Genomic DNA, 25,405 nt, shown 5'->3' with positions numbered 1-25,405 from the left:
AGGCAGAACCGGATTCATGCCCCCTCCCCCCCCCCCGCCCCCCCATCAGTAGTTCCATGCCAAAATGGTGGAGAATTGTGTTTCTCATCAGCAATTGTAGGTTATTACTGCAGAAAGAACTTTTCATTTTTTTATGTGACTAACTTTAATATGAGTGAGACATATCATAGTATCATTGGTACAGCGCAGGAGGAGGCCATTCGGCCCATCGGGCCTGTGCCGTCTCTTTGAAAGAGCTATCCAATTAGTCCCATTCCCCTACTCTTTCCCCATAGCCTTGCAAATTTTTTCCCTTCAAGTATTTATCTAATTCTCTTTTGAAAGTTACTATTGAATCTGCTTCCACCGCCCTTTCAGGCAGTGCATTCCAGATTATAACAACTCGCTGTGTAAAAAAATGTTTCCTCGTGTCGCCTCTGGTTCTTTTGCTGATCACCGTAAATCTGTGTCCTCTGGTCACCGACCCTCCCTCCGCTGGAAACAGTTTCTCCTTATTTACTCTATCAAAGCCATTCATGATTTTGAACACCTCTATCTAATCTCCTCTTAACCTTCTCTGTTCTAAGGCGAACAATCCCAGCTTCTCCAGTCTCTCCATATAACTGAAGTCCCTCATCCCTGCTACCATTCTAGTAAATCTCTTCTGTTCCCTCTCTAAGGCCTTGACATCCATCCTAAAGTGTGGTGCCCAGAATTGCACTCAATACTCCCAGTGAGGCCTAACCAGTGTTTTATAAAGGGTTAGCATAACTTCCTAGCTTTTGTACTCTATGCCTCTACTAATAAAGCCCAGGATCCCATATTTTTTTTTAAAACAGCCTTCTCAACTTGTCCGGCCATTTTTAAAAATTTGTGTATGTGCATCCCCAGGTCTTTCTGTTCCTGCACCCCCCCTTTAAAATTGTACCATTTAGTTTATATTGCCTCTCCTCATTCTTCCTACAAAAATGTATCACTCCACACTTCTACGTATTAAATTTCATCTGCCATGTGTCTGCCCATTTCACCAGTCTATGACCTCCTGAAGTCTGTTACTATTCTCCACATTGTTTACTAAATTTCTGAGTTTTGTGTCATCTGCAAACTTTGAAATTATACCCTGTATACCCAAGTCCAGGTCATTAATATATATCAAAAATAGCAGTGGTCCTAATACCGACCCCTGGGGAACAACCATTCACCACTACTCAGCTTTCTGTCCCCTAGTCAATTTTGTATCCATGCTGCCATTGTCCCTTTAATTCCATGGACTTTAATTTTGCACTGCAGCAACTTGCCAAGGCTTCTTCGACAGCACCTCCCAAACCCACGACCTCTACCACCTAGAAGGACAAGGGCAGCAGGCACACCTGCACGTTCCCCTCCAAGTCACACACCATCCCGACTTGGAAATATATCGCCGTTCCTTCATCGTCGATGGGTCAAAATCCCTACCGAACAGCACTGTGGGAGAACCTTCACCACACGGACTGCAGCGGTTCAAGAAGGCGGCTCACCACCACCTTCTCAAGGGCAATTAGGGATGGGCAATAAATGCTGGCCTCGCCAACGACGCCCACATCCCATGAACGAATAAAAAAAATAACAAGTCTATTATATGGTACTTTATCTACTGCCTTTTGAAAGTCCATATACACAACATCAACTGCATTACCCTCATCAATCCTCTCCGTTACTTTATCAAAGAACTCAATCAAGTTAGTCAAACATGATTTTCCTTTCACAAATCAGTGCTGACTTTCATTTATTAACCGATACTTTTCCAAGTGACAATTAATTTTGCCCCGGATTATTATCTCTAAAAGTTTCCTCACCACCAGCGTTAGGCTGACTGGCCTGTGATTGCCAGGTTTATCCCTCTCTCCTTTTTTGAGCAGGGTGTAACATTTGCAATCCTCCAGTCCTCCGGCACCATCCCCTTCTCTAAGGAGGAACCATATAGGAATGATTAATGATAAACAAGTATACAACATTAAAGGATTTGTACTGGCAGAGGCTGAAAAGGATTTGGGACTAATCAATGATTGTGCCATGAAAGCATTTAGTCCGAGTGAGGCAATTATCAATAAGGAAAATAGGGTACTGAGATGCATCTAGAGGGCATTGGATTATAAATCAGAACAAGTCAAACTAACACTGTACAGATTAATGTAGCATGCAGTTTTGATCATCATACCCCTAAAAGGATATAGCTACATTGGAAAGGGTTTGGAGAAGATTGACCAGTATGATTCTAGGCCTTAGGGGCCTACGTGGCTAAACTTTTTGTTGGGAAAAAAGACTGAGGGGAGACAAAATGGCCCCGATTTTCAAAGGAAATTCCGAGGGGGTTGAGGAGGCCTGCCCCAACCCACCAACTTCCGGGTTTCCCACAGACGCGCCTGTGTGCGCGCACGTTTCCCGAATGCGGAAGTCCTGCCGGCAATTAAAGTCGGTGGGATGATATTTAAAGAACCAAATGTACCTCATTGAGCTACTTAAGGTACTTTATTTCTGATATAGTAGATAGTTAAACCAATTTTAAACTTACCTGGGCAGCTTTCCCACGGCTTCCGATTCATGCCTGGTGAAACCAGGGGGGGAAGGTTGCGGGTTTGGGAGGTGCTGTCGAAGAAGCCTTGGCAAGTTGCTGCAGTGCATCCTGTGGATGGTACACACTGCAGCCACAGTGCGCTGGTGGTGAAGGGAGTTAATGTTTAGGGTGGTGGATAGGGTGCCAATGAAGCGGGCTGCTTTGTCCTGGATGGTGGAATAGGGACCTGAATTCAGGAGCGGGGTGTGAGGGGGTGGGGGTGATACCATGGGAGAGTGGCCAGAAGATGTAAGGGAGTGTAGCGAATTACATGAAGTTGTGGGAGAATAGCGAGAAGCTGTGAGAGAGCAGGGAGAAGATGTAGTAGTGTAAGGAGCAACTACAAGGAAGCAAGAAGAGCAGCAACCAACTGCATGAGAAGCATAGTTAGGAAAGTAGCCACAGGAGAGCTGAGAGAGCTGCGAGCATCTACCCCAGAGCCAGAGTGCCAGAGCACTGCTCTGCTGGTTGTGAAAGAATAAGGGGCAAGCAAATGCCTTCCACTCCCCCCTCTCCACTCACCTGCCGCCAAGACCCCTTGCAGATTTAAATCAGCTGTTCATAGAATCATAGAAAGATTACAGCACGGGATGAGGCCATTCGGCCCATTGAGTCCACCCCGGAGTTGGAGCAAGACAGGAAAAAGTGTATGCACTGAGTATGCCTGCATCCACCAATGCTCAGTAATAAGAATTTGCTCAATCCTAGTATTATTTATCCTCTGTATAAGCAACTGGAACCATATTTCATGTTTCGACATTTTGTATCATGAAATGATGGAAAATGATGTGTGGCGTCTTGATGTGATTATGCATTCATTTATATGAATCCACCTATAAACTGGCAAATGCTTCCTGGAGCCAGTGCATATCTGATTAGAAAATTGAGCGAAGATCTAGCATTATGAATCTCGGCCCAATTTCACAATCAGGCTTTCCCAATTCACGCTCAAAAATTGGGAAAACCCAATTAGAAAATCTACACTAAGGAGTGTGTTTTCTAAAAATATCCTTTAAGACTATTCAAAACTGTTCTCAGTAACCACGCGATTGCCTTTCCAGGATAACTAAGACACTAATCGAAGAAGATGGCACAAAATGGAGAGAAAAGCTGCCACCAATCCCAGTGGTCCCTGTATCTGCACAGCTACATAGATGGGAAGAAGATTCTATAACCACTGCTGCTGGAAACAAAACCCAGACTACTAACAAAAACCAATACAAATCTCCACACTATAGTAATAGCGAAGCACGTCAAGACCTGGGTATGAAACTGACTATTTGGTATCATTGCAAGTATTTTTGATTGATTATTGAAATCTTGACCTCATCATATATCGAAACTTCAAAAGCTCAAAAAGTTTAACTCTTTTAACATCTTCCAGTTCTGACGAAAGGTCTTCGACCTGAAACGTTAACTCTGTTTCTTTCTCCACAGATGCTGCCTGACTTGCTGAGCTTCTTCAGCATTTTCTGTTTTTATTTTATATTATATATTGAAACTTGCTTAGATGGCTGGAGCAAGTATTACACCTGAAACAAAAGGCTCTGAGTTTTAGCCCATGTCAGCTTTCACCTATCACAGTCAAATTGCCAACTGGGGTAAGCTTGGCTCGGTAGCAGCACACTCACCTCTGAGCCCCGCTGCAGGACCTTAGCACGTAATCCAGGCCGACACTTTAGCGCGGTACTGCAGGAGTGATGCATTGTCGGAGGTGCTGTCTTTTGGACGAGACTTAAACTGAACTGCCTGTTCAGGTGGACGTAAAAGTTCTAGTGGCATTATTTGTAGAAGAGCGGGGATGTTCTCCCAGTGTCCTAGCCAACGTTTATCCCACAACCAAAATAGAATAACTCGTCTTTTATCTCGTTGTTTGAGGGACCTTGCTGTGTGCAAGTTGGCTGCCACATTTGTCTACAAAACAGTAGTGACTACACTTCAAATGTAATTCATTGACTGTGATGTACTTTGAGATATCCTGAGAACATGAAAGGTGCTATATAAATGCAAGTTCTTTCCTTGTTAACCTGATATCTGGCACATAGAAGATACTGCAGTGCAACTTTTTTAAATTTAAAAACAACTCGCATTTATATAACACTTTTACACTTCCCATAGGCATAAACAGGCAATAATGGATGCAGAACCAGAGGGTGAGATATTAGGAGGGGTGATCAAAAGCTTAGTCAAAGAGGTGGATTTTAAGGAGAGGGAGGGAAGAGGTGGTGAGGTCTAGGGAGGAAATTCCAGAGAGTGGGGCCTAGGTGGCTGAAATCATGGCCACCAATGGGGGAAGGGAACACCTTAAAATAAATTCTCGTAGCATTGTTCACAGCTGTTACTTCTTATTCTGTATGTGCAAAATAATATTTTGAATATTATGCATGCAAAATATCAGCAGTGCGTGCATTGAGGCTCATAATTTGTTTAAAACGAATATTTTCACATCCTTATCATTTTGAAAATACATAAAAATAACTCCACAGATGAATTATTATTTAATACTCAACAACAGGATGTGGCATTCTTAGAATCATAGAATGGTTACAGCGCAGAAGGAGGCCATTCAACCCATCGAGCCCGTGCCAGCTCTTTGTAAGAGCAATCCAGTTAGTTCCATTCCCCCGCTATTTTCCCCATAGCCCTGCAAATTTTTTCCCTTCAAGTATTTATCCAATTCCTTTTTGAAAGCCACAATTGAATCTGCTTCCACCATCCCTTCAGGCAGCGCATTCCAGATCATAACCACGCGCTACATGAAAAAGATTTTCCTCATATTGCCTTTGCCATTCACCTTGAATCTGTGACCTTTGGTTCTCGAACCTTCCTCCAATGGGAACAATTTCTCTTTATTTACATTACCTAAACCCTTCATGATTTTGAACACTTCTATTAAATCTCCTCTCAACCTTCTCTGCTCTAAGGGGAACAACCCCAGCTTCTTCAGTCTATCCCTGTAACTGAAGTCCCTCAACCCTGGAACCATTCTAGTAAATCTTTTCTGCACCCTCTCTAAGGCCTTCACATCCTTCCTAAAGTGCGGTGCCCAGAATTGGACACAATACTCCAGCTGTGGTCGAACCAGTGTTTTATAAAGGTTCATCATGACTTCCTTGCTTTTGTACTCTATGCCTATATTTATAAAGTTCAGGACCCTGTATGCTTTTTTAACCACTTTCTCAAACTGTCCAACCACCTTCAAAGGGTGTGCACACATACTCCCGGGTCTCTCTGTTCCTGTACCGCCTTTAGAATTGTACCATCTAGCTTATATTGCCTCTCCCCGTTCTTCCTACCAAAACGTATCACTTTGCACTTCTCTGCGTTAAATTTCATCTGCCATGTGTCCGCCCATTCCATCAGCCTGTCTATGCCCTCTTGAAGTCCTCCTCACTGTTCACTACACTTCCAAGTTTTGTGTCATCTGCAGATTTTTAAATTGTGCCCTGTACACCCAAGTCCAAGTCATTAATATATATCAGGAAAAGCAGTGGTCCTAGTACTGACCCCTGGGGAACACCACTGTATACCTTCCTCCAGTCCAAAAAACAACCGTTCACCACTACTTTCTGGTTCTTGTCACTTAGGTAATTTCGTATCCATGCTGCCACTTATTCCATGGGCTTCAATTAAGCTGACAAACTTATTATGTGGCACTTCATCAAACGCTTTTTGAAAGTCCATATACACATCAACTGCATTGCCTTTATCAACCCTCTCTGTTACATGATTTGCCTTTTACAAAATTGTACTGGCTTTCCTTTATTAATCCACACTTGTCCAAGTGATAGTGAATTTTCAGTGCCAGAGAGGTTGTTTGGCAATAATTAACACGTATTACGTTGTTTAAAGGGTACTTAGACTGAAATGGACAAGACTTAACTTTCTGTGGCGAGTTTAGTTCCTATTTACCACGCAAAGACAGCAACTTCAAGCCATTCAATACATTTCAATGGTGAACCACACATATCTTAGGTTGTGCTAAGATCCCATTAACCTAGAACAACACAAGGGACCAGAATTTGCTGTTTCAATAATGGGAGGCTAATGGTGCTCGCCGTTATTTATGTGCAAATGGTACAGCAACTTCAGGCGAGCGGCAGATGCACGGTTAAAATCCAAAAGTTGCTCTCCGAGTTGCACCACTCCGCCATTAGCTTCACGAAAACAGCATCTTGCTGTCTGGCTCATAATTTTTATATATATATATATATATACACGCACATATATAAAATGATCGGTACATGCACAATAAACATTCTGAATGCTTTCTAAAGAACAGTCATATATTCAGCATAGTAGTTGAAGATCTTGAGCCACTCAGATCATTCATAATTGAAGATTTGTTTTAAAAGTTCATGTTTTGTTTGCAATTCTTTTAGGTAAAAACAATGAAGAACATTTTATTTCCTTGAAGCAGGAAGGGAACAGTTTTGTGAAAAAGACCCAGTACAAAGAAGCTATTGCAAAGTACAATGAGTGCCTAAAGCTGAAATCCAACGAATGTACAATTTACACAAACAGGTGAGAAATATAGCCACATACTCTACTCTATAAGTAACTATAACTTCATAGTACGTGGAAGGGATTTGTTTGAATGTAATCTGTATCTACTGCTTAATTAGATAAAGAAGCTCCCATGGTAGCTGAGCCACAGGACTGGCACGAAAACTTAACATAGAAACATAGAAAATAGGAGCAGGAGTAGGCCATTCAGCCCTTCGAGCCTGCTCTGCCATTTTATATGATCATGGCTGATCCTCTATCTCAATACCATATTCCTGCTCTCCCCCCTTGATGCCTTTTGTGTCTAGAAATCTATCTATCTCCTTCTTAAATATATTCAGTGACTTGTCCTCCACAGCCTCCTGTGGTCGAGAATTCCACAGGTTCACCACCCTCTGAGTGGAGACATTTCTCCTCATCTCAGTCCTAAATGTCCTACCCAGTATCCCGAGACTGTGACCGTTCGTTCTGGACCCCCCAGCCAGGGAAAACATCCTCCCTGCATCCAGTCTGTCTAGCCCTGTCAGAATTTTATATGTTTCAATGGGATCCCCTCTCATTCTTCTAAACTCGAGTGAATACAGGCCTAGTCGACCCAATCTCTCCTCATACGACAGTCCTGCCATCCCAGGAATCAGACTGGTGAACCTTGGCTGCACTCCCTCCATGGCAAGTATATCCTTTCTTAGGTAAGGAGACCAAAACTGCACACAGTACTCCAGGTGTGGTCTCACCAAGGCCCTGTATAGCTGCAGTAAGACATCCTTGCTCCTGTACTCAAATCCTCTTGCAATGAAGGCCAACATACCATTTGCCTTCCTAACTGCTTGCTGCACCTGCATGTTTGCTTTCAGCGACTGGTGTACAAGGACACCCAGGTCCCTTTGTACATCAACATTTCCCAATCTATCACAATTTAAATAATACTCTGTCTTTCTGTTTTTCCTTCCGAAGTGGATAACTTCACATTTATCCACATTATACTGCATCTGCCATGCATTTGCCCACTAACTCAACTTGTCTAAATCTCCTTGAAGCCTCTTTGCATCCTCCTCACAACTCACATTCCCACCTAGTTTTGTGTTGTCAGCAAACTTGGAAATATTCACATTTGGTTAAGAACATAAGAACATAAGAAATAGGAGCAGGAATAGGCCAATCGGCCCCTCGAGCCATTCAATAAGATCATGGCTGATCTGATCCTAACCTCAAATCTAAAGAACACACGAAGTAGGAGCAGGACCCGGCCACTCAGCCCCTGGGCCCGCTCCGCCACCCACAGGGCCTTGACCGATCCGAACTCAGCTTCATGTCCAATTTCCTGCCCGCTCCCCGTAACCTCTAATTCCCTTTACTTCTAGGAAACTGTCTATTTCTGTTTTAAATTTATTTAATGATGTAGCTTCCACAGCTTCCTGGGGCAGCAAATTCCACAGACCTACTACCCTCTGAGTGAAGAAATTTCTCCTCATCTCAGTTTTGAAAGAGCAGCCCCTTATTCTAAGATTATGCCCCCTAGTTCTAGTTTCACCCATCCTTGGGAACATCCTTACCGCATCCACCCGATCAAGCCCCTTCACAATCTTATATGTTTCAATAAGATCGCCTCTCATTCTTCTGAACTCCAATGAGTAGAGTCCCAATCTACTCAACCTCTCCTCATATGTCCACCCCCTCATCCCCGGGATTAGCCAAGTGAACCTTCTTTGCACTGCCTCAAGAGCAAGTATGTCTTTTCTTAAGTATGGAGACCAAAACTGTCTGCAGTATTCCAGGTGCGGTCTCACCAATACCTTATATAACTGCAGCAATACCTCCCTGTTTTTATATTCTATCCCCCTAGCAATAAAAGCCAACATTCTGTTGGCCTTCTTGATCACCTGCTGCACCTGCATACTAACTTTTTGATTTTCTTGCACTAGGACCCCCAGATCCCTTTGTACTGCAGTACTTTCCAGTTTCTCGCCATTAAGATAATAACTTGCTCTCTGATTTTTCCTGCCAAAGTGCATAACCTCACATTTTCCAATATTGTATTGCATCTGCCAATTCTCCGCCCACTCACCCAGCCTGTCTGTATCCCCTTGTAGGTTTTTTATGTCCTCCTCACTCTCTACTTTCCCTCCCATCTTTGTATCATCTGCAAACTTCGATATGTTACACTCGGTCCCCTCCTCCAAATCATTAATATAGATTGTAAAGAGTTGGGGACCCAGCACCGACCCCTGCGGAACACCACTGGCTACTGGTTGCCAGTCGGAGAATGAACCATTTATCCCAACTCTCTGCTTCCTGTTCGATAACCAATCCTCCACCCATGCCAGAATATTACCCCCAATCCAGTGATTCTTTATCTTGAGCAATAATATTTTATGTGGCACCTTGTCGAATGCCTTCTGGAAGTCTAAATACACTACGTCCACTGGTTCCCCTTTATCCACCCTGTACATTATGTCCTCAAAGAACTCAAGCAAATTTGTCAGACGTGACTTCCCCTTCATAAAGCCATGCTGACTTTGTCCTATTAAATTATGTTTATCCAAATGTTCCACTACTGTCTCCTTAATAATAGACTCCAAAATTTTACCCACCACAGATGTTAGGTTCCCTCATCCAAATCACTGATATATATTGTGAATAGCTGGGGCCCAAGCACCGATCCCTGCGGTACCCCACTAGTCACTGCCTGCCACCCCGAAAAAGACCCATTTATTCCTACTCTCTGTTTCCTGACTGTTAACCAGTTTTGATTCCATGCCAGTATATTACCCCCAATCCCATGTGCACATTAACCTCTTATGTGGGACTTTATCAAAGGCCTTCTGAAAATCTAAATAAACCACATCCACTGGTTCTCCCTTATCTATTTTAACAGTTACATTCTCAAAAAACTCCAATAGGTTTGTCAAACATGATTTCCCTTTCATAAATCCATGTTGCCTTTGTCTAATCCTGTTGATATTTTCTAAGTGCCCTGTTATCACATCCTTTATAATAGACTCTAGCATTTTCCCTACTGCTGATGTTATGTTTACTCTCTCCCTCCTTTTTTAAATGATGGGGTTACATTTGCCACCCTCCAATCTGCAGGAACTGTTCCATAATCTATAGAATTTTGGAAGATGACAACTAATTTCCATGGCTACCTCTTTTAGTACTCTGGAATGCAGATCATCAGGCCCTGGGGATTTATTGGCTTTCAGTCCCATTAATTTCTCCAGCACTATTTTGTTACTAATACTAATTTCCTTTAATTCCTCCTTCTCACTGGTCCCTTGGTTCCCTAGCATTTCTGGGAAGTAATTTGTGTCCTCTTCCGTGAAGACAGAACCAAAGTATTTGTTTAATTGCTCTGCCATTTCCCTGTTCCCCATTATAAATTCTCCTGTTTCTACTGTAAGGGTCTTCGCTAATCTTTGTCTTTTTACATACTTGTAGAAGCTTTTACAGTCCACTTTTATGTTCCTTGCAAGTTTACTCTTATACTCTATTTTTCCCCTCTTAAACAATCTCTTGGTCCTTTTTTGCTGAATTCTAAACTGCTCCCAATCCTCAGGCTTGCTACTTTTTCTGGCAACTTTTTATGACTCTTCTTTGGCTCTAATACTATCCTTAATTTCTTAGCCATGGTTGGGCCACTTTTCCTTTTGTGTTTTTGCGCCAGAAAGGAACGTATAATTGTTGCAATTCATGCATTTGTTCCTTAAACGTTAGCCATTGCCTATCCACCATCATACCTTTAATGAAGCTCCCCAATCTATCATAGCCAACTCACTCCTCATACCTTTGTAGTTTCCTTTGTTTAGATTTCGGACCCTAGTTTCGGATTGGACTACTTCACTTTCCATCTTAACGAAGAATTCTATCATGTTATGGTCATTTTTCCCGAAAGGACATCGCACAACAAGATTATTAATTAACCCCTTCTCATTGCACAATACGCAATCTAGGATAGCCTGTTCCCTGGCTGGCTCCTCAAAGTACTGGTCTAAAAAACCATCTCATACACACTCCAGGAATTCATCCTCCACAGTATTATTGCTAATTTGGTTTGGCCAGTCTATATGTAGATTAAAGTCACCCATGCTTACTGTAATACCCTTGTTACATACATCTCTAATTTCCTGTTTGATGCCGTCCCCTACATTACCACTATTGTTTGGAACTGCCACCAGTGTTTTCTGCCCCTTGGTGCTTCTTAACTCCACCCAGACTGATTCTACATATTGATTTTCTGAGCCAATATCCTTTCTCACTATTGCTCTGATCTCATCCTTTCCTAACAACGCCACCCAACCTCCTTTTCCTTTTTGCCTGTGCTTTCTAAATATCGAGTACCCTTGGATATTCAGCTCCCAGCCTTGGTCGCCCTGCAGCCACATCTCTGTAATTGCAATTATATCATATCCATTTACATCTACTTGCGCTGTTAATTTGTCTACCTTATTACAAATACTTCGTGCATTCAGATATAGTACCTTTAGATTTGTCTTTTTAACATTTTTAGACATCTTAACATCTTTTTGTACTATGGCCCTATTTGTCTTATTACCATTTTTTCTTACCCGGACCCTATTTGTTGTCTTTTGTTTGTACCCTCTGTCCGTTCCTGACACAATCTGGTTATCCTTACCCCAATCACTTTCCTGCACTGCTTCTTTGTCTTTTCTCTTTAGCATTCTAGATTTCTCTCCACCGGGACCCTCCCCCCCCCCCCCCCCCCACCTTATTTAGTTTAAAGTCCTATCTACCTCCCTAGTTATTTGATTCGCTAGAACTCTGGTCCCAGCATGGTTCAGGTGTAGTCCGTCCCAACGGAACAGTTCTCTTTCCCCAGTACTGGTGCCAGTGCCCCATGAATCGAAACCCATTTCTCCCAATCTTTGAGCCACGCATTCATCTCTCTGATCTTATTTACCCAATGCCAATTTGCTCGTGGCTGGATTATTACCTTTGTGGTTCTGCTTTTTAATTTAGTCCCTAGCTGCTCAAGCTCTCTCAGCAAAATCTTTTCCTTAGTCCTACCTATGTCATTGGTACCTACGTGGACCATGACGACTGGATCCTCCCCCTCCCACTCCAAGTTCTTCTCCAGCCCGGAGGAGATGTCTTTAACCCTGGCAACGGGTAGGCCCAACATAGCCTTTGGGACTCATGCTCCTGGCTGCAGAGAACAGTGTCTATCCACCTAACTATACTGTCGCCTACTACAACCATCTTCCTTTTTACTCCCCCGACTTGAACGGCTTCCTGTACCACGGTGCCTTGATCAGTTTGCTCTCCTCCCCACAGTCCCTGCACTTGTCCACAAGGGTTGCAAGTACCTCAAATCTATTGGACTGAGGCCCCTGCAATACTACCTCCTGGATCCCCGTCCCTGCGTCTATCAGAGGCAAAACACACCCTGACTATTTGAACTGTTTAAACTTCTATTCCTCCATAAGTATCCTTTAGGTGCAATGATAGGCACATTGAGTTTGAAGGGAGTCACAGCTCTGCCCCTCTCAAGTTAGTTTTTTTTCTTGAATTTTGACATGAAGAGCGATATGGTTATTATTAATGATTACTTCTGTTGCTGAACGGTTCTTCACTTGTGTCAACAATGGCACAGTTGACCCTCAAATAAATCAAAGAGACATGTCCTGAAATTGCAAGGCTCTACTGACAGCATAGAGCCTCGAGGCAGTGCAGGTCAGGCCTGTAGGCCTGTGCACCATTTTTTGCATTATAGAAACCAACCAGCTTTCATTTATAGTCTCAGAAGTTATCTTAATTGACCTCACGCCAAACTTCACATTCTTCTGACGAGCTCTACCCTCAGCACCCACCTCATAAGAACATAAGAAATAGGAGCAGGAGTAGGCCATACCTTCTCTGTTCTAAAGAGCCTGCTCCACCATTCAGTAAGATCATGGCTGATCTTCGACCTCAACTCCATTTGCCTGCCTGAACCCCATATGCCTTGATTCCCCTAGGGCCCAAAAATCTATATATCTCAGCCTTGACTATATTCAATGATTCAGCATCCACATCCCTCTGGGGTAGAGAATTCCAAAGATTCACAACCCTCTGCGTGAAGAAATTCCTCCTTATCTCAGTCTTGAATGGCTGACCCCTTATCCTGGGACTATGCCCTCTAGTTCTAGACTCTATAGCTAGGGGAAACAATCTCTCAGCATCTACCCTGTCAAGCCCACTCATAATCTAATATGTTTCAATGAGATCACCTCTCATTCTTCTAAACTCCAGAGAGTATAGGCCCATTCTACTCAACATCTCTTCCTAGGACAACCCTCTCATCCCAGGAATTAATCTAGTGAACCTTCGTTGCACCGCTTCTAAGGCAAGTGTACCCTTCCTTAGATAAGGAGACCAAAACTATACGCAGTTCTCCAGGTCATGATTTTGAACACCTCTATCAAATCTCCCCTTAACCTTCTCTGTTCTAAAGAGAACAATCCCAGCTTCTCCAATCTCTCCACATAACTGAAGTCCCTCATCCCTGGAACCATTCTAGTAAATCTTTTCTGCACCATCTCTAAGGACTTCACATCTTTCCTAAAGTGCGGTGCCCAGAACTGCACACAATACTCCAGTTGTGGCCGAACCAGTGTTTTATAAAGGTCCATCATAATTTCCTTGCTTTTGTACTCTATGCCTCTATTTATAAAGCCCGGGATCCCGTATGTTTTTTTAACCGCTTTCTCAACCTGTCCTGCCACCTTCAACGATTTGTGCACATACACCCCCAGGTCTCTCTGTTCCTGCACCCTCTTTAGAATTGTACCCTTCAGTTTATATTGCCTCTCCTCGTTCTTCCTACCAAAATGTATCACTTCGCACTTCTCTGCGTTAAATTTTATCTGCCGCGTGTCCGCCCATTCCACCAGTCTGTCTATATCCTCTTGAAGTCTATCACTATCCTCCTCATTGCTCACTACACTTCTAAGTTTTGTGTCGTCTGCAAATTTTGAAATTGTGTCCTGTACACCCAAGTCCAAGTCATTAATATATATCAAGAAAAGCAGTGATCCTAATACTGACCCCTGGAGAACACCACTGTATACCTTCCTTCAGTCCAAAAAACAAATGTTCACCACTACTCTCTGTTCCTTGTCACTTAGGCAATTTTGTATCCATGCTGCCACTGCCCCTTTTATTCCATGGGCTTCGACTTTGCTGATAAGCCTATTATGTGGCACTTTATCAAATGCCTTTTGAAAGTCCATATACACAACATCAACCACATTGCCCTCATCAACCCTCTCTGTTACCTCATCAAAAAACTCAATCAAGTTAGTTAAATTCGACTTGCCTTTAGCAAATCCGTGCTGGCTTTCCTTTATTAATCCACACTTGTCCAAGTGACTATTAATTTTGTCCCGGATTATCGTTTCTAAAAGCTTCCCCACCACCGAGATTAAACTGACTGGCCTGTCGTTGCTGGGTTTATCCTTACACCCTTTTTTGAACAAGGGTTTAACATTTGCAATTCTCCAGTCCTCTGGCACCACCTCCATATCTAAGAATGATTTGAAGATTATGGCCAGTACCTCCGCAATTTCCACCCTTACTTCCCTCAGCAACCCAAAATTCATCCCATCTAGACCGGGTGTCTTATCTACTTTAAGTACTGCCAGCCTTTCCATTATCACCTCTTTATCAATTTTTAGCCTATCCAGTATCTCAACTACCTCCTCTTTTACTGTGATTTTGGCAGCATCTTCTTCCTTGGTAAAGACAGATGCCAAGTACTCATTTAGTGCCTCAGCCATGCCCTCTGCCTCCTTGTGTAGGTCTCCTTTTTGGTCCCTAATCGGCCCCACCCCTCCTCTTACTACATGTTTCTATTTACATACCTATAAAAGACTTTTGCATTCGCTTTTATGTTGGATGCCAGTGTATTCTCATAGTCTCTCTTTGCCCTTCTTATTTCCTTTTTCACTTCCCTTTTTATATTCAGCCTGATTCTCACTTGTATTAACTACCTGATATATGTCACACGCCCCCTTTCTCTGCTTCATCTTACTATCTCTTTTTTGTCATCCAGGGAGCTCTGGCTTTGGTTGCCCTACCTTTCCCCCTTGTGGGAATGTACCTAAACTGTACATGAACCATCTCCTTTTTGAAGGCCGTCCATTGTTCTATTACAGTTTTGCCTGCCAATCTTTGATTCCAAATTACCCAAGCCAGATCCGTTCTCGACCCACTGAAGTTGGCCCTCCTCTAATTAAGTATTTTTACTCCAGACTGCTCCTTGTCCTTTACCATAACTAATCTAATCCTTATGATACTATGATCACTGTTCCCTAAATATTCCCCTACTGACACTTGCTCCACTTGACCCACCTCATTCCCCAGAACCAGATCCAGCAATGCCTCCTTCATCCTTGAGCCGGAAACGTACTTATCAAGGAAGTTTTCCTGAACACATTTCAGAAATTCTTCCTCCTCTCTGCCCTTTACACTATTACTATCCCAGTCTATATTAGGATAATTGAAGTCCCCCATTATCACTACCCTATGGTCCTTGCACCTCTCTGTAATTTCCCTGCAAATTTGCTCCTCTATCTCCTTCCCACTAGTTGGTGGCCTATAGAATACACCCAGTCATGTAATGGCACCTCTATTGTTTCTTAACTCCAACCAAATAGATTCTGTCCTTGACCCCTCCAGGATATCCTCTCTCTCCAGCACTGCAATATTCTCCTTAATCAATACTGCCACCACCCCGCCCCGCCTTTCTTTCCTTCCCTATCTTTCCTGAACACCTGGTATCCAGGAATATTTCATACCCAATCCTGCCCTCTGTTATCGCCATGACATCATATTACCATGTGGCTATTTGCGCCTGCAGCTCACCAACCTTGTTTACCACACATTGTGCATTTACACACAGACACTGCAAACCAACATAGACCTTCTTGTACTCTCTCTTAGTCTGATCCCACCTAATACCGTACTATTTCTTACTCTAGGGCTATCTGTCTCTCCCAATCCTTTGTGCACCTTGTTTCTCCTTTCCAATGTGACACCCTGGTGCCCAACCCCCTGCCAAATTATTTTAACCCCCCCCCCCCCATTGCACTAGTCAACCTCCCCACGAGGGCATTGGTCCCAGCTCTGCTGAGGTGCAACCCATCTGGCCTGTACAGCTCCCACCTCCCCCAGAACCAGTCCCAACACCCCTGAGATCTAAAGCCCTCCCTCCTGCACCATCTCTCCAGCCATGCATTCATCTGCTCTATCCTCCTATTTCTATACTCACTTTTGCATAGCACCGGGAGTAATCGAGAGATTACTACCTTTGAGATCCTGCTTATTAATCTCTTTGCTAGCTCCCTCAAATCTGCCTGCAGGACCTCATCCCTCTTTCTACCTATGTCGTTGGTACCGATATCGACCACAACCTCTAGCTGTTCACCTTCCCCCTTCAGAATGTTCTGCAGCCACTCAGTGACGTCCTTGACCATGGCACCAAGTAGGCAACATACCATCCTGTACCATACCATCCACGTGTACGGCCGGGCATGTGACTTAAGCCCCTGCCCTGGCCTGCTGAAGTTGGATTTATAAAAGTTAGGTTTATGTTAAGAAAGTTGAAACTATCTTCTTTTAAAGAAAATATTGATGCTTAGTTGTTTTTCTTCTTGCTTTAATTTCTGCTGTTGTGGAGGAGGTCATTTTGTACCTTCATTTTTATTATACAACACTTTCATCCAGTATTATTGATTGCTGTTGCAATTGAAGTTGCAACATACCAAGTGCTCACATCGGGAGTTCCTTTTGGGGTTCCTAAAGCATTGCATATTTTAGATGAGGAAGAAGAGTTCATAAGGGGACACCAAAAGGAAAGGCGATGACACCTGAGGCACAGTGTACCCCATTTACAGACATTCCTACCTGGGCATGTCGGACAAGGCATGTCCCTTCACCTCCACTGCAATTTCTAAAATAGGGATGGCCCTTCTTATAGCTGTGAAGGTAGCCAATGTGTTAAACGTTAATGCCACCTGATCCTTCCAATCCACTACAGGGACCCTCTGCCAAATCAAGCATGTGACAGATGCAGTGTTTGCAAGGGACACCATCTTCCTCACAAGCTTAAACACCAACTTAGACCAATTGGGCCGAATGGCCTGTTTTTGTGCAGTAAATTCTATGTAATTCTATGAAAGGAGGCATCAGGCGGACAGGGCACAAAACCCTTACCAGGTGCTAGGATTCTCATCTCTATCTGAGTTCTATGCCCCAAGTGTAATAATGTGTAAAGGATGGGTACATGTACCTTGGTACTCTTCCTGGTGTTAGAAAACTTCTTCCTCATTTGCTCCCAGGTCCAACAACATTTACTGTCTGCACAATGCTTACAGGGAGAGGTTAGACAGACTGGGACTTTTTTCCCTGGAGAGTAGGAGGTTAAGGGGTGATCTTATAGAAGTCTATAAAATAATGAGGGGCATAGATAAGGTCGATAGTCAAAATCTTTTCCCAAAGGTAGGGGAGTCTATAACGAGGGGGCATAGATTTAAGGTGAGAGGGGAGAGATACAAAAGGGTCCAGAGGGGCAATTTTTTCACTCAAAGGGTGGTGAGTGTCTGGAACGAGCTGCCAGAGGCAGTAGTAGAGGCGGGTACAATTTTGTCTTTTAAAAAGCATTTGGACAGTTACATGGGTAAGATGGGTATAGAGGGATATGGGCCAAGTGCAGGCAATTGGGACTAGCTTAGTGGTATAAACTGGGCGACATGGACATGTTGGGCCGAAGGGCCTGTTTCCATGTTGTAACTTCTATGATTCTATGATTCTATAATGCTCATCCAGGCAGCTTTGTTTTCACAAGAAGGTTCTCCTCTGCTCCAATGAGAACCATGCTCCTTTGCTGCGACTCCTGCAGCAGGACTTCCAAGGCATCCCCAATAAATGGGTGAATCTTTCCAACAATCCTGTATGCCCACATTTTCCCATGTCATATTTCTACAAACCCTGGAAACAGCAATCACTGATTGTTGCACAAACTAAGTTTGTCACATCAAAAAAGCACCTTCGAGGATGAGCAGCAATCCTGAGGTGAAATGGATGTCATGCTCCAGGCCCCTTGCAGTGCCACTCTACTGGGAAGCATGCGACAGCAGCCCAGCAGTGACTCTCCCTACCTTCACTTTTACTTCCTGACCTGGGGATACACTGGTCTCCATTCAGTGAAGTTCAGTGGAAGGGTTGAACCTATGGAAGGGTGGATCCACTCCATGGTGCTGCACTTTCGTGCTTCAAAATAATGGGCCCCCACCCCTCCCCCACCGTGTCAACATTTATATGCTGCAGTTGGGTAAGAATGTAATGCAAAATGTGTTTTATTTTGAACTAAGTTTAGAGCATTTAGCTGATACTAAATCTTACAACAACAGCTTGACATTATATAGTGCCTTTAATGTAGAAAATTGTCCCAAGGTATTTCACAAAGATGTAATCAAAAAAATGGATGTGGACCACGGAAGGAAATAATAGAAGATGTGAACAAAAGCTTGATGAAAGGGGCAGGTTTTAAGGAAGGTCTTAAAGGAGGACAGGGAGGTGAAGAGGTGGTGGGGTTTAGGGAGGGTATTCAAGAGTGTAAGGCTTGGACAGCTGAAGGCACTGCTGCCAACTGAGGGGCAAAGGGAGGGGGAATGTACAAGAGGTCAGACTCAAAAGAACAGAGTTCTGGGGTTGTAGGGCTAGAAGATGTTACAGAGATAGGGTGGGTTTTCAAGTAAAGAACAAGTTTTTTTTCATGCTCAATTAAACTTTTCTTTTTGATGGGTTGAGTGCAAGCTTTTCTGTTAGTTAATAAGTAACTTTCTACCCTTCACCTTTTCTTAAATGTCTTTGCATCCATTAGACAGCTAGATAATCTGAATATTGGCTTTAGTTAATGTCATATAGAAACCAACTGCCAGAAGATATACAAGAGTGCTCTGATAGTCCTTCCAGTTTTTCCCTCTTTTCTTTCGGGATGCAACTCGTCACATAGCACAACTGAGCTAAAGAGAACTCATTTATGAAGAATCATGGGTGCAAACTGATAGTTCATCAGTCAGTGATACAGCATTTGGGGTCTCCAATGGACAATACCAGGATACCCTTTCAGTAAAATGCTTGATACTGAAACTCTACTCCTGTTGTGCCAAAAAGGTACTGCACCAGTTGAAATATAAATTACTGTAATTTCACACTGAATTGTTAGGTTTCATTGATTCAAAAATAAGTACAGGATCTGAAAAATATTAATTTTTTTGTGTGTGGAAGAGGGGGTCAATTCTAGGGTTACCTACATCACAGGAGTGATTTCATTATGAAGGTGTCGGCATCTGAACATGTATGCAGTATTTCCAATTTTTCTCAGCCAATATTTGGAATTTTTAGGTTGACTCTGGATTTGAAAATTTCTCAAGACATGCCACAGATGTGCATTGTTAAACAAAAACTGTTTTGTTTTATGTTTTTCCTAGAGCACTGTGTTATCTGAAACTTAATCAATATAAGGAGGCTGAAGAAGACTGTAACACAACTCTGCAGCTGGAACCCACTAATATAAAAGCTTTGTACCGAAGAGCCCTAGCTTACAGAGGATTAAAGGTAAGGCTCTGGATTAGCCACATCAGATGAATATTGGCATTTAATCCATTAGTAACAATAATTGTTGTGCTGGTGTGTGGAGACCTTGGGGTATATATTGGATCCTGGCTGTGCTGTACCAGGACCGTTAGCAACGCCTATGCCGTAATGTGCTGACCTCGCCCCATAATTTAAGGCCAAATCATTATAATAAAAAAAATTCCCCAAGCACATAACGTGCTAGGAATATGCCACGTTCATGGGGACAGAATTTTGGGCACCAGGAGCATCTTAGCAACTGCTAGCACCTGAAGGATAAAGGACCTTTGTGAAGGGACGGGGGCGAGAAGCACAGTACCGGAGACGAAATGGCCTTTTGTGGTCACCCAGGGAAAAAAAAATTGAATTGGGCCTCCCTTCTAATGCCCATTGTTAATGGGGGTTGAGCAACAAGCACTGCTCAGGTGCTCCAGCCACATTATGGGAAGCAGCCCTAATTAGCATAGTTTCTAATAGTAGAAAAACACTGACTAATCAGAACTTTTCACACCATGTTAAAATGTAATCTCTTTACCAATAATCAATACACAGAATTTTACCAATAATCAATATACAGAATCAGACATACATAAACACCAAGGGATATTTTTCAGTAAAATGATTTGCTGTAATAGTTATTCCAGCTTTATTGGAGATTATAATATGGTCAAAACCTACTTATTGCCATCCATACTCAGCTTTATTAGCTAATGTCACTTTGCCAATAATTTGAAAGCATTCCATGCATGTCCTATCTGACTTTGATCTCTGTACTAATCAGTTCATAATCCCTGGTGACTTCAATCTCCAATTGAACTCATCCTCCCAACAACTTCCTTCCCCTGCTCACCTCACTGCCCCTCATCCTCTACATTGATTCCCTCACCCACACATGACCGCCCCTCAATTGCATCATCACATTTGATCTTGAGACTTTTCTAATGCTTTCCTAGCCATCCTCCAGAAATTACAACTCATTCAGAAAGCTCCTGACTACATCCCACCCACTTAAAGTTCCTTATTCACATCACCCCTCTTCTTTCCAAGCTCCACCAGCTCCCTACACTGCAATGAATTGGTTCCCTCTATTTTTCCACGCCACCTGTCTTTTGTACACTCTTGAAACGAGGAGCGCTGTAGAAACATGAATTGCTGTTGTTTAGCATCTATCAGGGATCAATCATTTTTCTTTTAATAGGAGGGATTATCTACATGAATCTCAGTGAAACAGTAAACTAACCTTTGCTTTGTATAATTATATTAGATATTGGATGGTGTGTAGTTACAGCAGTAGAGGGTGGTAATCTCTGGGTTACAAATGTGATGATGCAATTGAGGGGCGGTCATGTGTGGGTTACTACCTGAGCAGCGTGTTAATTGGCATAAGGATAAACAGATCTGGTAAGTAAATTCTGAAAGACTGGTGTGGGAAGGAGGGGTTCTATTTCATGGGACACTGGCACTAGTACTGGGACAGGAAGAGGCAGTACCTGAGACCCAGGTTCTCGCAGAAAGGATATATAGGACTGTAGAAAGGACTATAAACCAGTAAAGGGTGATCAGGCTGTGGATCACTATGGAACAGCAAAGGATGTCAGATTCTGGTGGCAGTTGTCTACAGACCTCCTGACTGTAGTGATGTAGTGGGGCTATGTATAAATACATGTAGCAGAAATATGGTTATAATGGGAGATTTTAATTTTCACATAGACTGGGAGAAGCGGAACAGCTCAAGTAGTAAAGGCCTCGAATTTCTGGAATGTATTTGGGACAGTTTTCTGGAATAAGATGTTTTAGAACCAACAAGGGAACAGGCCATACTAAATTTAATGATGAGTAACGAACCAGAATTAGTTAACAATCTGACGGTAGTGAATATCTTGCGAATAATGACCATAATATGATTGAATTTGATATTAGATTTGAGAGGGAGAAGGGAAAGTCACAAACCATGGTTTTAAATTTAAGTAAGGCAATGAAGGGATGAGAAATAAATTGACCACACTAAACTGGGCCAAACTATTAATGGGTAAACCTACAGACAAACACTACGAAGTATTGAAAGAAGTATTTGGTATGATACAAAGCCAGTACATACCTCTAAATGGCAAAAGCTCCACTTATGTAGTTGAGCAATCATAGTCAACAAATGTGGTAAGAAACAATGTCAAGTTAAAAGAAAAAGCTTACACAAATGCAAGGAAAAGTGGAAATTAGCAGACTGGGAAAGCTATTAAAAGCAACAAAGGATTACAAAGAAAGTAATTAGAGGTGCAAAGAGGGAATAAGAGAAACAATCTTGGATAACAAGGATATCAAAGCTAACAGTAAAAGAGGACGAGTGTGGTAAGGGCAATGTGGGCCCATTAAAGATAGATGAAGGTGAGACGATAATGGACAATAAGGAAATGGCAGACTTTGTATTTGTTTTCACAGTAGAGGAAGAGGACAAAATACCAGCGATACAAGGGAAGCTAAAAATAAATCAAAGAGGGGAATGTAGTGGATTTAATACACATATACAGAGTGAACTTCTAACAGAATGAACTTCTAACAGAGTGAATTGCTAACAGAGTGAGGACTTTCAACTGGGAATTTAGTGAGTGTGGGAATTAGGTGCAGAGGGGGAAAGAGGTGCTAAGTGATTTAAACCAAGGGACTATAAACTAATCTATCAACTTTTAAAATTTAAATTTAAAAATACATAAATAAAAAAGGACTAAATAATTACTAATTATTTTGAAACCAAGCTAAATCCATTTACTAAATATAATCTAGATTGCAAGTGATTCTTTTAGTCCTAGAAATAAGCTATTGATAATAAGTAAAAACTAGAAATGGCAGTACAGGCTGTGTGTCAGGACTGTAATATGTGGGAGTTTGTGGACAGTGAGACAGTCCCGGGTTGCCACATCTGCAGTCAATGTCTCAGGCTTGAGACACTCCAGCTCAGAGTCTTTGAGCTGCAGTGCGAGTTGGAGACACTCTAACACATAAGGGAGGGGGAGGAATGTCCAGATAGTTTTCTCCAGAGTATAGTAACACCTTAGAGGAAAGCACAGGTGCAGGAAGGGGAAAGTGTGACTGTTAGTCAGCAGAGTGGTGCGAACCTAGGAGAGGTCGAGAAGGAGCTCCCGCAGACACTAATCCTATTCAACAGGTACGAAATATTTGATACCTGTGAGGATAAGGATGAAGGCCGCAGGGAGGATGCCCAGAATGCTAACCATGGTACCATGGAGCATGAGGTAGTCCACGGTGGGAGGATCAGAATACAAAAGTTGTAGTCATTGGGGATTCTATAATGGGGGATAGATAGCATCCTCTGTAGTTGCAACTGAGAGTCCAGAAGGGTGAGTTGCCTACCTGGTGCAAGGGTAAAAGATATTTCAGAGCAACTGGAGAGGAACTTGGAAAGGGAGGGGGAGGATCCAGTTGTTGTGGTGCATGTCGGCACCAATGATATCAGGAGGAGGTCCTGCTAAGAGAATATCAGAAGCTAGGAACTAAATTAAAAAGCAGGACCTCACAGGTGGTAATTTATTTATTTTTTTATATATATATTCGTTCATGGGATGTGGGCGTCGCTGGAAAGGCCAGCATTTATTGCCCATCCCTAATTGCCCTTGAGAAGGTGGTGGTGAGCCGCCTTCTTGAACCGCTGCAGTCCGTGTGGTGAAGGTTCTCCCACAGTGCTGTCAGGAAGGGAGTTCCAGGATTTTGACCCAGCAACGATGAAGGAACGGCGATATATTTCCAAGTCCGGATGGTGTGTGACTTGGAGGGGAACATGCAGGTGGTGTTGTTCCCATGTGCCTGCTGCCCTTGTCCTTCTAGGCGATAGAGGTCGTGGGTTTGGGAGGTTCTGTCGAAGAAGCCTTGGCGAGTTGCTGCAGTGCATCCTGTGGATGGTACACACTGCTGCCACAGTGCGCCGGTGGTGAAGGGAGTGAATGTTTAGGGTGGTGGATGGGGTGCCAATCAAGCGGGCTGCTTTGTCCTGGATGGTATCGAGCTTCTTGAGTGTTGTTGGAGCTGCACTCATCCAGGCAAGTGGAGAGTATTCCATCACGCTCCTGATCTGTGCCTTGTAGATGGTGGAAAGGCTATGGGGAGTCAGGAGGTGAGTCATTCGCCGCAGAATACCCAGCCTCTGACCTGCTTTTGTAGCCACAGTATTTATGTATTACTACCCGATTACTACCCCAGCCACGTGCTAATTGGCATAGGGATAGGTAGGTCTGAACGAGTGGTATTGGAAGTGATGGTTCCATTTCATGGGACACTGGCACCAGTACTGGGACAGGAAGGAGCTGTACCGCTGGGATGGACTCCACCTGAATCAGAACGGGACCAGAGCCACAACGGAAAGAATAAATAGAGCGGTGGATAAGGCTTCAAATTAGCAAGATGGGGGGAGGGATCTGGTAGCAATAACAACAATCCTAAAGATAAAAGAAACAGGCGATGAGTGTAAAGGTCAGACCAGGGTAAAGAATAAAGATAACATAAACGGTCAAGGAACAAATGCAGTTATAAAACAGAAGTATAAAAGGACTGGTAAAATTAAAGTAAAAGGAACAACTATGAAAGATGAATTGCCTGTACAGCAATGTTCACAGCGTCCAAAATAAAACAGGGGAACTGGAGGCAATAATCCATTGCAAGGAACCAGATGTAGTAGGAATAACTGAAACACAGCTACATGAAGAAGAGGACTGGCAACTAAATATCGCAGGTTATAACATAATCAGAAAGGATAAGGAAGGAAGAAGGGGGTGGTAGAGTAGCTGTACTAATTAGAGATAACATAATGGTAGTAGAAAAAAGAGTCATAAGTAACAGAAGGATAAAAACAGAATGGGTTAAAATAAAAGATAAGAAACGATCGATCACGCTAATAGTGGTATACTACAGACCACCTGATAGTGGAAAGGAGGTGGAGGAAGAAATATGTAAACAAATATGTGAAATGAATAAAGAACATAGAATAATAATCATGGGAGATTTTAACTACCCCAAAATCAACTGGCAAGAAGATGTAGGTAAAGGGGTACAGGGAATAGAGTTTTTACAATGTGTGCAGGACTCCTTTCTTACCCAGTATGTAAAAAGCCCAACAAGAGCAGAAGCACTGCTGGATCTAGTAATGGGAAATGAACCAGAACAGATGAGAAGTAAGCGCAGGGGACATTTAGGCAATAGCGATCACAACATAGTACGGTTTAAGCTAAAGATTGAGAAGGTCATAAATAAGACAAAGACCAAAGCAATAAATTGGAAAAAAGCTGATTTTAAGGGGCTGAGAATGGAACTAGGGAAAATTTACTGACAAAGAAATAGAACAGCAGTGGGAAACATTTAAAACGCAGTGATCAATAGAGTCCAGGTGAAATATATCCCACTAAAAAGCAAGAACAAACTAGCCAGCAATGACACACCATGGATGGATAAAGAAATAGGGGCAAAATTGAAAGTAAGGAAAAAGGCATACACTAAGTACATAGACAATAAAGGAGAGGATGACAAAATGGAACACAAAAATGTTAAGAAAGAAGTGAAAAAAAACAATTAGGAAAGCAAAGAGAAACTATGAAATTCATATGATATTGATAAGGGATACACATGATAAACTTACAGGTAATGACAGCGAAATGGCAGAAATATTAAATAATTACTTTACCTCAATAT

The 25,405-nt window shown here is 42.7% G+C and overlaps 1 protein-coding gene across 6 annotated transcripts in view; it reads left to right on the top strand.

Annotated features, from left to right (window-relative positions):
* Positions 1-25,405, top strand: part of LOC137320261 (sperm-associated antigen 1-like) — a 202,524-nt gene that overhangs the window by 139,254 nt on the left and 37,865 nt on the right. For all 6 annotated transcript variants that reach the window (XM_067982047.1, XM_067982044.1, XM_067982043.1 and 3 more), the window contains 3 exons: positions 3,634-3,836; positions 6,955-7,096; positions 19,570-19,696. In XM_067982047.1, the coding sequence (XP_067838148.1) occupies positions 3,634-3,836; positions 6,955-7,096; positions 19,570-19,696 (472 nt within the window). The remainder of the gene's footprint in view (positions 1-3,633; positions 3,837-6,954; positions 7,097-19,569; positions 19,697-25,405) is intronic.

The sequence above is a fragment of the Heptranchias perlo genome, chromosome 3 (genome assembly GCF_035084215.1).
Source record: "Heptranchias perlo isolate sHepPer1 chromosome 3, sHepPer1.hap1, whole genome shotgun sequence".
In the NCBI taxonomy this organism is placed as follows: domain Eukaryota; kingdom Metazoa; phylum Chordata; class Chondrichthyes; order Hexanchiformes; family Hexanchidae; genus Heptranchias; species Heptranchias perlo.
Note: the sequence above shows the minus strand (reverse complement) of the source record. Positions and strands in the feature narration are given on the sequence as shown.